Genomic DNA, 11,925 nt, shown 5'->3' with positions numbered 1-11,925 from the left:
TTTTTAAAAGGAAAAAATGTGACTTAAAAGGACTGAATGAATTTTCAAAAACTTTCTGGGGGTGAATGCAGAGGTCCACAGACAAACCAAAGACAAAGGAGTAGAGGAACCAGGGAGCCACCTCTCTGGAGCAAGCTGCTGTGACCTGGCGGCAGAACCAGCCTCCTGTATAGGGCTGGCTCTTGCTGCCCAGGTCAGCACAGCTCTTGGTTCATCTGGTCTGTCGTGCTGTGACAATAAAGCCCTGTCCACTGTCTACTGCCCTCCTGCTGCACAGACACTGGCCTCAGGGCCTTTGGGGCACTGTAGGAGACCCTTAGTCCTCCTCCGAGAGCTGCAGATCCTCTAGCTCATCCTGGGGCCCCTGGGCCAGCTGCCACAGCTCACCAGGGTCCAGCCCCGCCTCTGCGTCTGGGCCTCCATCTGCAGGGAGAGAAAAGGCTACATAAATTCTGCTTATCGGGAGGAAGCCAGTCTTGGAGGTTAATCATCACTAATTAATCACAGCATTAATTAATTTATTGGTGCACTATAAGCTGGCTGCTAGAGCCCATGAGAACAGAGCAGCTGGCTGGGCACCCCAGGGAGGAGTGGGCCAGGCTTGGGGCTGCCCTCTCATGGATCTCTGTTGCCAGATGGGATTAAGGACCAGATCCCTTGCCCCAAGAACCACTCACCTTCTGAGTTGCTGCTATCCTCCTCATCCTGGTGGTCGTTATCATCTTCTTCTGCTTTGAGCCCCTGCCGAGTTCTCAGGGACCCAGGTGTTTCTGTGAACCGAGAAGAGTCCATGATGAGCCCCCCCACCCAGCGACCACCAGCAGAGGTCCACAGGAGGGTAAGCCACAAGCTAGAGGACCACCCTTCTCTCCACTTGCAGGTGGAAGACCAAACAGAATAGTTAGAAGTAGGGATGCTTAGCAATCAGCACAGAAACCCCTCTGGCTGTGAGGTCCCACAGCCATCCACACCCTCCCCATCTCCAGGAGCACATGCTTCAGCAGGGGCAGCCCCCACCTCTCTCCCAAAAGTCTGTGGTGTCCTCATCCTCAGTACTGTCCAGGTCAAAGAGGTCTTTAAATTCCTTCCTGTCCTCATCCTTCCTGTCCTCTATCTTCCGCCGTTTGATCTCTGGGAAGTTCAGATCTTCTAGCTGGAATAATCAGAACCAGAGGAGTAGGTAGGCATGAGCAGGGGATTCAGAGAGGCCAAAACTATTTCCTTCATAAGCCTCCAGCAGCCCTCAGGAGCACCATTCTTGGCCACTTGCTACTTGGCAACCTTTCTGCTCCCACATCCGTAGCATCCCTCCCAGGACAGCCAGCACCTTGGTGGCATGCTACTCCAAGAAGCAGTCTCTCAAGTCACCCCAACTCATAGCCACAGCCATGCCCAGGGTCAAAAGCTAAAGCCCTTCTTGCCTCTTCTACCTGCCTTCCTGGGGTCCACAGGCTGGCCTGTGTGACAAGTATGTGTAGCCGCTCCATTCCCCCCAAGGCCCCTACCCTTGGGAGATGCCTGGTTGTGACAACTCCTGACACCACCCCATAGGATCACCACCTCCTCAAACAGCCGTAGTCCTCCGATGCCCCACCCACACCACCACCAAAGTCATCCCCATCAAATCTCTGCCTGGTCCTAAAAGTCATGCCAATGTCCAAGATCTGAATCTAGCTGACCCACCCACTCCCTTGGCACCCCAGATGTACCCGCTCTTTGCCACTGATCTCCAGCTGTATCTCGCGGTCCCTCAGCTTCCGCCAGTGGCTATAGTACCTGGTGAGTGGGGTCCCCTCTTCTCGGGTCTGCTTCTCCCAAGCATCCTAGGGGTGGGGCAGTTCAGAGTCATGTCACACTATGGGCAAACCTCAAACCCAGCCATTCCCTGACAAGTGCCCTCAAGCAGCACCACCCCCACTCCAGATACCAGTTCCCTACTGACCACTGCAAGCTGGTCAGAGACACCAAAAGAGACCCTCTGGCGGTGACTGCGGATGTGCTCTGCATTCTCCTGCACCTTTTCCAACAACTGGCGCATCTGCCGGCAGTAGTTGGCCACCTTGCACTCCCGGAGGAAGGACTTGAGCTGCAGAAGTGGGGGGGCAATCAACCCAGAAGGCAGACAGGCTATCCTGCACCCCAAAGGAAGTCCAGGGCCCATCAAAACCTCATGGCAACTCCAGGGAGGTCCAGAACCCAAGTGCACACAAGTGGGCAGTGGGCCACAGATGAAATCAGGCTGCTCTCCAGCCTGCCCATCTCTGTAAATAAAGCTCTTCTGGCAACAGCTGCACTCATTCCCTCACATGCAATGAGCTTTCTGTGGCTGCTTTTGTACTGTGGCCAAAGACCAGTAGCCAGACTGAGAAACCATGCAACCATAAATCCAAGAACACTTATTGAAAATACCTGTTTACCCCTACTCTAGTCCCCTATCCCTGAGACCTTTGAATCCAGCAGCAGAAGCTTCCTGACTGCCAGGCACTCCTATCTGGGACCCAGGCCACTGCCAAGTGCCAAAGAACAGCAAGTGACTATGCATGTGTGCACAATTATACGACTGCAGCCTTGCACACACACACACACACACACACACACACACACACACACACACACCCTGTCTGGATGGGCCTCAGATGCAGCTCAGTTGTGAGCAGCAGCACTGACCCTCCCCCATGAGAGGTACAGGCCTGAGACAGGGAACAGCAGGCAGAGAGCCATACTCTCATGGGAGAAGCAGAGAGAAACTCCCACCCCAGCCCCAGGACCACATAGGAAATCAGTCAGGGACCAGCCCACCCCAGTGTAAAGACTTCTGCAGGCGGCTGGTCTGGTCCCTGGAAGGCTTAGACAGCCTTTCAATGGACCAACATGATGCTAGGACCCTTGGTGAGCCATCCAGATGTCCCAACCTCCTGAGTGACTGATAATCTCCTACACCCCCATGACCAGTACCACACATTGTGGTCCAAGGGGTCCAGCTACAAGGCGGTCCCTGTGTGGAGACCATAAAGGATCAGGCTCTGCTACTAGCCCTGTAAGCTGGGACAAAGACACCTCCTTTCAGTCCCTGTGTACAAAGGGCACTGAGTCCATTAAAAGATAATCGAAGTACATCATAAAGCAGGCCCCCAGGGGATTTGGGGAGGGGGCCAACCATTGGGTACACACCTGTAAGACAGCAGGCAGTGCCAATTCAGGGAAGGCAATACTGTGGGCCTGGCCCTGCAGGTACTCCAGCATGAGGTCATACAGCTGCTCCACTAGGCCATCCTGAGGCAGCAGGGAAGGACCAAGCTCATCAGGGGATGGGGCCCAGATGCTCAGAGTTCTCCAACTCAGGCTGATGAGTCTGCTCCAGGTCCAGGGTGGGGGCCACAAGGAAGTGTCCACAGCCTCCCAGCCACACTCAGGCTCATGGGGGCTGGAACTATGAATCCACTGGTCTCCAACCCAGGGAACCAGGAAGGTCCACACCCAAACATCATAGGATGGCAGGACCCTCCCATCCACCTCAATGCCCTCTGAGGTCCTGCTGTGACCTCAATGCAGCACAGCCCTAGGCCCATCTACAGAGACTTAGAGGGCAACTCACCCGGTATGCTTTTTCCTGCAAGTTGACATTCGATAGTTTCAGGACTACAGAGAAGTTGATGGGCCTGGAGCTCATGCGGCCGGGTCGTTTGTTGAAGTCCACCTGCTGGAAAACCTACCCCAGCCCATCCCAGTGCTCAGATCTTAGCCCATAAGCCCCATCAAGATAAGGGGTGAACAGCCAGAAAGCAGCACACCCCAAAGCCTGCAGACCCCTCCAAACTCTGTTTGCTTTCCAGAGATCTAGCCCCCTTTGCTTCTTCAGTGGATAGGGCAGGACCAGGAGCACTGGCCCTCCCTCAAAGTCAGGGAGGCCATAAAGACCAGTTTCAGAAGGCCAAGAAGGTGCCCTCTATAAAGAGCCCTGCCACTTAACCTACCCTTCCCAACATGCAGCACTGAGGCCTGGGCCTGGCACAGTTTCAACCAGTGTTACAAGGCCAAAGCAACAACAGAAGGACAGAGCACAAGAAGACGGGAGTCTTGGGAGGGTCTGACAGCTTACCACACCCTCCATACACTACAGGCTGTGCACCCAAGCCTTCCCAAAAAGGGGAGGGAGTGGGCACTGAGCCTGGCCTCTTGGCCTTGATATTCCTCCTCAATTCCTCAGTGGAAGAGACTGGGGAGACACCTAGAGCCAGTTGACAGGGTAGGAGGCCCTCAGTGGGGTGCCAAGGTAGAGAGGCCACAGCAGGGGCAGTTAGGAATCACACCTGGCTGTCACAGGGAAACACATGTGGCTTCCACAACAGCTTCACAAAGCACAAACAGCAACCTGACTCAGTGGAAGGGAATGGGAACAGGCATGGGTTCCCTTTCCTTGTGACCTGGAGACAGCGAGTCTTTGAACATCCTGTGGGCTGAGGCCCAACCTGACACTAACCTGCCTTCCTCAGAGCAGCACTGGTGCTCAAGTGCACAAAGTGGTCCAGGCAGAGCCTTGGAAGCTCTGAAACTACAAACCTGGGTTTGAAGCCCAGCTCTCCTGCCTGCTGCAGTCCTGAGCAAATATCTCTGTAGCCAGAGTCTGTTTCCTGACTGCAAACCCAGTGTCCTCAGGCTCAACCCTCAGAGCCTACGTGACTGCCACTCACAACCAGCTTAGGAGGTAAAGTGCTGAGCAGAGTGATGTGCTCCTTGAACCCATGCAAAGCTTAGGGAAGTGATGTGGACCTCTCACAGCAGACTCAGGGGCAGGCAGGAGAACTGAAGTACCCTGACCCAAGACTGCAGAACCCACTCACCTCAAGGATAAAAGGCAGCACTGGGATGAAGGTGCCGGTGCTCTCTGACAGCAGTGTTAAGGCACGCACACAGTGCATGCGCAGGGGGTAGAAGCGGGCAGTGGGGACCAGCCTGGGAGGGGCAAGGCAGGAAGGGGCAGAGGCTGGTTAAGTCATCACTCAACACCAGTTTTGGCTACCCACTGCCTCTGAACCCCCAGGAGGGCCTTCCTGTCACTCCAGCCAGGTGAGGAGTCACAATGCCAACAGGAAGTAGCATCACATTCCCCCAAACAGAACAGGGTACCACAAAACGCTTTGAACTTGGTGCTGGTCTAAGCACCTGCTTCCTTGCTCAGCGATGGGATCGGAGGAACACCCATGCAGCTTTCATATTCACTACACTTTAACATGGGTGAGGGCTGTTCATTCCTGGCTCCCTTTCTTCCCCATTCCCTGCTTTCAGGGCTCCCTCCCCTGGACTTCCACCTTCCCTCCTAGTCTAATCGCTAAAGCTCAGGAGGATGCTTTTCAGGACAAAGATGCCCCCTCCTGGTCAGACTGGCACAAAGCACCTCACAAGAAACCAAAAAGGCCTTCACACTGTTGCTGGGCCTATTCAGTCCTCAGAGCACAGAGCACTCTGCAGCGAACTTGACTGCAAGCAGCCCTGCCCAACAGGGATTGCCAAGACCCAAAGACCCTGGACACAAGATTACTGGCCAAAAACTTGCCCGATGAACTCACTTGATGCAGCCAATGACCACCTGCGAGAGGGGATAGAGCAGAGGCTGGAGGGCTTCGCTGGAGCCAAGGGTACTCAAGACGCGGCACCACAAGTAGAGGCAGTGGACATACTGCCAGTTGTATACTGACTGGTACGTGTCCTGGTCAGAGCAGAGTTTGCCTGAGTGTCAGCACCCAGGACAGGAGCCAAGTGTGCCCACCCATCACATCCACCAAGGTGCTAGGCCTGGATTCAAGGAGGCCCCCAGGCCCTCTGCTGGTCAGGCTCCCAAGTCTGGAGGGATGGCTGTGTGCACCTTTTTGCCCATAGTCATGGCACTGCGCAGGTGGATGGCGAGCTGGCGGATATAGAGGAAGGCGTGCTGGTAGGAGATGCTGGGATCCAGGGCAAGCAGCTCAGTCAATGTCCGTTGCATGAAGCTGATGAGGGGCAGAGTGCCTGGAGAGGTGAACTTGCAGTTCCTCACATACGTGATATACATTTGCTGCCAGAGAGACTCCAGTCAGAGGCACCCGAGCACCCACTCCCTGGCTCCCAGCCATCTGCCAACACCTAGACATTTCTCTTGGAGCTGCTGCCTCAAGCAGGAACTACAGCCAAGCCAATGGCTGCAGACCCCCTTGCACAGACCCCCAACTCCTCAGGATTCTGATGCTGCTCAGCCTCATGCATATGCCCAAGCGTATGCTTGCCAGACTTACACAGTCTAACCTACGCAGAGGGACCCTGCAGGGAAGGTGTGTGGTGAGGGGTGCTGCACGCTGGGCCAGTATGAGGGTTTCAGAGGGTCCCTGCACACAGATGGGCCCCCCTAGATCTGGAGTTGGACAGCAGGGTTTGCATGCTGACTGTGACCTCAGACCTATTCTATTCTTCCTGTAGAAAGTTCTCATCCACTAACAAGATGTTCCCCCTTGGGGACGGTTATGTGAAGCAGAGTCGAGGTAGAGCCCAGAAGGCTGAGGGTTCCTGTGTCTGTCAGCACTCCTACATTCTTGGTGAGGAATGGGATCTGAGGACCTTAGTCTGCCCTGAGCCGTGATGCCAGGGCCCAGCTAAGGGCACTGACCACAAAGGCAGCCTGTTAGACCCTCAGGCTGATTCCCAAGACAGAACCTAATGGACAGATTCAGGGCCCACACTACCTTCAGGACAGGGCTCAGAAAGATGTCCTTCTTGTGCCGGCAGACTCTAATGAGGACCAGGAAAGCCAGCACCCGCAAAGACTCCTCACCCGTGCTCCATAGAACCACCATTCTCTGAAAAGGGAAGATGTCACTGTCTGCCCCAGCCTTCTCACCCAGGAACCCCTAGAGCCAGCACATGCCTCCCTAAGCCAAGCCTGAGGCTCCGGTGTTACTGCTGGGAGACAGCCCTTCCCAAAACACATCAGGAGAAGCTGGTAGCAAAATAGTAAGAGGCACCAAAACACGGAACACAGTATGTCATGCCCTGTAGAGGCAAGACCGTGACAACTTGCCTTTACCATTAGGTGTGCGTGAGAATGCTCTCAAAACTTGTTAGGACACAGATGCCTGAGTGCAACTTGTCCTCACATCACCGAGTTATACTGGCCTGCCTGGGTCAGGGGATGCCCTAGATGAGGTACCCAGGTGGAGGAGGGCTGGAAAGGAGCTGGCCAGAAGCCAGTGTAGGTGCAGGTGACACTTCTGCCCTGAGCAGGAATGGGATGTATTTGTGGGGTGGCTGTGTGCACCACCAGCCACACCAACAGAGCGTGATGGGCCTGGCCTGCTCACCTTGAGCAACATGCGACACTGCTTGGGGAAGGTTAGGTAGTAAGGCACAAGGCTGCTGATGTGCTGCAGGACAGCCGCTGACACGGTAGCTTCTGCCAGAGAGGTCACCAGCTAGGGAAGCAGAAGGGGGCTGTGAGGCACTATCAGTGAGTCTGAGGCACAAAAACCACTGGACCACCCAATATGGCAAGGGCCCTGCCTGTAATCTGGGCTTCCATGCTCCTTCCCCACAGGAACAGCACCTGCATGACTGCACTTAGGTATGCCTTGATGTCCACGCGGAGTCTCCCCCAGAGTGCACTGCTGGACGGCTGCAGCATCCTGCAGAAACCAAATCATCCCCATTCCTGCAGCTTAGACTCAAGGCTGCCTCAGTGAGTCTCAGACCATACCTTGCCCTGAGCAGACTTCCCACCTCTTTCCACAAAAAGCTGAGGGGCTTTGTACAGCTGACAGACACAGCTGCCCACCCCCCCAGTAAAGCAGCACCAGCCCTTCCCACAGACCACCCACCCAGCCAAAGCAGAGCAACTGCCCTCTGAAATACTGAGTCCTATTCTTCCCAGAAGGGCCCAGTTGCATCCCTCATACACCAGCCTCCTCTGGGTTCCTTTGGCCCTGTCACACCACAACCTTCAGCAGCACTCAGGACCTTTGGGCCTAACCAGGCACCATTCACTGGTGCAGACTGGTGGCTCTGGCCCCTACGCACTGGGAAGAAGACCCAACCATGCACATTCACAAACATTTTTCCCTAAAACTCTGGAACCTTAAATCTTCTGGACTGAACATCTGACAACAAAAGCCGGGTTCCTGTAAGTTTCTCGATGTTCACAGAAATCGGCTAAACACACCAAGGACCAAGGGCAGGGCCCTGAGAGTTTTCCATTCAGCTCCCTTTTGGCATCTCAGTCAGAATCAGCTGTGGATCCCCTATTGCTGCTCCCCAAGGTCCAGTTGCATGGACCACTTGTCTTGTTGCCTGCTCATCTCACTGCTTTGTCCTCCACCCTCCTTGCCTGACCCCTTCGGTCTGCATTGCCTACACACACATGAACACTCTCATGCACTAGTGAAGATACTCCTACAACCCCTCATGATGCTGACAGCCCAGTGGAACCATTCTGCTTTCTTTCAAAGGTGTCCCGACAGAAGTTGGATTTCCAAGCCCTGGGAAAATCTAAGATTAAAACCAAGCACATGCTGGGCACAGTGGTGCACGCCTGTAATCCCAGCGTCTCAGGAGGTGGAGGCAGGAGGATCATAAATTCAAAGCCAACCTGAGCAATAGTAAGGCGTTAGGCAACTCAGTGAGACCCTGTCTCTAAATAAAATATAAAAATAGGGCTGGGGATGTTGCGCCCGAGTTCGATACCCAATACCAAAAAAAAAAAAAAAAAAAAAAACAAGCACACACCATGCTCTCAAGAAATCCTCAGCATAGATTTTCTTTTCTGGAAGAAAAAGGCAAGGAGTGGGGCCACCCCCACTGGCAAGAGTACATCCCCCAAAGGCTTTTGCTCTTCCTTCTCAGGAGCCCCCAAAGTCTGCCATGCCTCTGTCCTAGGTGGGCCAAGGCCCTGAGGACAGTGTCCTCTCTTGCAGAGCAGAGCTCTGATCACCCTATTTCTCTCACCTGCTGGTATCCTTTGGGGCCTTTCCAAACAGCAGCTTATGTAGGTATCCAAAGAGATCTCTGATGCAGAAGGTGACTAGAGCATTGAACACTGTGAGGAAGGGACACAGATGTCACTCACAGGAGAGCAAGTAAGCCAGCATGACCCGCCCTGTAGACCCTGCTCACCAGTGCTGTCTGTAACCTGAAACCTGCAGGCCTCAACACCTTCCTGGTCTCCTTGGGTGGTAGCAACAGCTGCTCTGAATGCCTGCACCACTTCATGGAACAGCTTGGGAGTGAGGTGCTGAAGGAGCAAGAGACCAATAACTCCGGGGGAGCAGGAGGTTGCACAAGGCAGAGCAAGAGATAACTGACTCCAAGAACCTGCTCCTGAGAGAAAAGAGACCCTTCCCCACACCCTCAGAAATAGGGCAGAGGTAAGGGCAGGGCCACTAAGCCGTGTTCTGGCAACTAAAATGGAGACAAGTCTATAATCCTCCTGGAAAGGGAATGAGCCCAGCTCAGGAGCCCCAGGGGAAAAGGCTGAGAGTCCTGAGTTGGAGGAGCAAGCTTGCTGTCTCACCAGCCATGTGATGATGCTGCACCATGCTGTTGTACTTCCCACCTCCAGAACTGTGAGCCAAGTAAACACCTTTTCTTTCTTTTCCTTCCTTTCTTCCTCTCTCCTTCCCTTCCCTCCCCTTGCTCTTTCTTTTTTTCCTAGTGCTGGGGGATTGAACCCAGAGTCCATACATGCTAGGCAGGCACTCTATTACTGAGCTACATTCCTAGGACTAAATATCTTTTCTTTACGAACTATCTGTTGGCATCCCACTATAAAGCAAGAGAAACTACACCAAGACACACTTAACAGATACACCCACAATGGCTTTACTTCAGGGAGCAGAGCCCCTGAGAGAAAAGCTGAACTATGACTGAAGAATCCCAACCAGGGCATCCTAGCACTCTACACACGTGGACATTGTGTGCTACTCAGAGAAGGGCTCTTCCCACCTGTACAGCCATGAGCACTTCAATGAGACAAGGGAGAGACTCCTGCCTGTGGTGGGGTCCAGCTGCTCAGACCACACTCCTTCTTCTCACCTTTGCAGACTGCTTCCATTTCTCCACCATGGCAAGGGTCACAGGAACAGACTCATTCTTCTTCCGCTGAGGTCCTCCAGGGACTCTGTCCCCATCCTCTCCTCCATCTTCTTCTTCGCTTGCTTCCTACACCAGATACAGAAGAGTCATGCTGGGGGAGGGTGTAGAAGCCACAGATGCCCTGCTGGACAGGTCTGTGCTGTCCTCACCTCCAGTGCACCTGGCAAGGAGTGAAACTGCTCCTCTTCCTCCTCAGAGCTGTCTGAGTCACTAAAGTTTAGCAGGCTCTGGTCATTGTCTTGCAGGAACTTGTAGAATTCTGGATCTTTTTCCTTCAGACGAGAGAGCTGGTCCTTGTGCTCAGAGGCACTGCCTTTATGCCCACTGAGAAGGCAGGAGTCAGTAAACCAGTGAAAAACCAGCAGGGGGTTGGCTTCTTGTCCATATAGCCACTTGTGGGCCTCCTCAGAGAGGCCACAGGGTTATTCTGCTCCCTGCCCAGCAGCCATCAACAACAAGCAGGAGGTTTCCCACAATGTTAAGTTTTCAGAAAACACAACTCTCTTCTGGACTCCTGTACCCAGAAGCCTCTCCCCATTGTTTTAACCTCTAGCACACAGACACTCAACCTGTGCTCTCCCCAGACTTGCTGTGCAGGCACCATGCTCTACTGCAGTCCCCACAAAAGATCTGTCCCTAGAACTCATCAACAACATCTTCAAAACCACCAAAGTCTCCTTGCAAACCACCACATCTCTCAACTCTCAATCACCATAATGGCCTCTCCATTCCCACCCTTGTCACCTATGATCCTTTTTGGCACAGAAACTGGAGTAACCTTTTCCCTTTTTTAAAAAATGTCACATGATGTTCCTTCACAGCTCTCGCTCTGAGGAAAAACCTGATTCCTCATCACCCACCCTTCTGGGTGCATCTTCAACTACTTTCCCACTTCTCCTGCCAGTCGCCCCTTCCTCATAGGTTCCCACTTCAAGACCTTCTCCGTTCCTGCTGTACTGTCCACACAGCCTACCCCTTCGGGCTGTCACTCAAAACTCAGGTTGTCGCCCTCCCAAGTTTGGCCACTTGGCATCCGCTTTGTTACTGTAGTTAGGACACTCGAGACTGACTCCAGGGCTCCTCAAGCGCTAGGTAAGCGCTCTTCTTCTGAGCTACATCCCCAACCCTTTCTGTTTTGAGACAGCGTATTGATAAATTGCCCAGGCTGGCCTCAAACTTGGGCTCTCCTGCCTCTGCCTTCCCAGTGGCTGGGTCCGCCGGCAGGGAGCCGGCCCGGCTCCCCGCGCAACGCTCCCTCCGGCCCCCCGCGTGGTTCCTTACCGCCCCTGCGCGCTACAGAACGGTCCGCCCCACACGGAACTCTCCCGGGTCAGAAACGCAACTCTGCGTCACCCGCCAGCGCCCGCCCCACCCGGAGGAAGGCTGGCACAGCAAGCCACCCAGGCGGCGCCGGCTTACCGGGCCGCGGGGCCCCTGCCGGGCTCCAGACGCCGCGCAGCTCCACGTCCGCGTGCCTCCCGCTCCCGCGTCGCCGCCTCCGGGGCGCCCTCGGACTCCGACTCGGACTCCGAGTCGAAGCCTGAGGCCAGGAATTCGTCCACCGTCAGGTCCGCCAGGCGCCTGCGGGTCACGGAGGGTCACAAGGCGCCAGCCCACTAGCCCCAGCCTTCGACAGGGTGAGGACAGCCCGGAGCACAGGCTCTCGCCAGGAATACAGCAGAGACTCACCTCCTGCGGCTCCTCGCCTCCGCCATGACGCCGAGCCCGCCGCGTGCGCCGCACTTCCGGCCCCAGAAAGCCGTGCGCTACCGCACTACCTCCGGGTCGGCCCCGCCCCCGGCCGAGCCCCGCCCT

General features: G+C 54.8%; 1 protein-coding gene across 5 annotated transcripts; it reads right to left on the bottom strand.

Annotated features, from left to right (window-relative positions):
* Positions 1 to 37: 37 nt before the first annotated feature.
* NOC2L (NOC2 like nucleolar associated transcriptional repressor) lies at positions 38 to 11,895 on the bottom strand. Of its 5 annotated transcripts, none has more exons than XM_081306833.1 (19): positions 11,800 to 11,895; positions 11,530 to 11,691; positions 10,260 to 10,434; positions 10,051 to 10,176; positions 9,133 to 9,250; positions 8,965 to 9,055; positions 7,571 to 7,649; positions 7,329 to 7,439; positions 6,714 to 6,827; positions 5,864 to 6,052; positions 5,568 to 5,707; positions 4,842 to 4,953; positions 3,596 to 3,709; positions 3,172 to 3,273; positions 1,943 to 2,086; positions 1,710 to 1,823; positions 1,018 to 1,153; positions 678 to 770; positions 38 to 423 (listed from the first exon to the last, which is right to left on the bottom strand). In XM_081306833.1, the coding sequence occupies exons 1-19, from the start codon at positions 11,823 to 11,825 to the stop codon at positions 317 to 319; spliced, it is 2,253 nt and encodes a 750-aa protein (XP_081162959.1). In that variant the 5' UTR covers positions 11,826 to 11,895; the 3' UTR covers positions 38 to 316. The 5 variants fall into 5 exon arrangements, 4 of the variants coding, with proteins under 4 accessions (XP_081162959.1, XP_081162960.1, XP_081162962.1 ...); XM_081306834.1 differs by having other exon boundaries at positions 2,018 to 2,086; XM_081306836.1 differs by lacking the exon at positions 1,710 to 1,823.
* Positions 11,896 to 11,925: the final 30 nt, after the last annotated feature.

Source organism: Spermophilus citellus (assembly GCF_964194105.1).
Source record: "Spermophilus citellus genome assembly, chromosome: 9".
NCBI classification, from domain to species: Eukaryota; Metazoa; Chordata; class Mammalia; order Rodentia; family Sciuridae; genus Spermophilus; species Spermophilus citellus.
Note: the sequence above shows the minus strand (reverse complement) of the source record. Positions and strands in the feature narration are given on the sequence as shown.

Excerpts from the sequence above, each read along its gene's own strand:
- NOC2L (XM_081306833.1), bottom strand. The coding sequence starts at position 11,825 with ATGGCGGAGGCGAGGAGCCGCAGGAG. Across the intron at positions 9,251-10,050 it reads AATGGAAGCAGTCTGCAAAG|CACCTCACTCCCAAGCTGTT; the intron begins GTGAGAAGAAGG and ends TTGCTCCTTCAG. Across the intron at positions 7,440-7,570 it reads ACCTAAGTGCAGTCATGCAG|CTGGTGACCTCTCTGGCAGA; the intron begins GTGCTGTTCCTG and ends CTGCTTCCCTAG.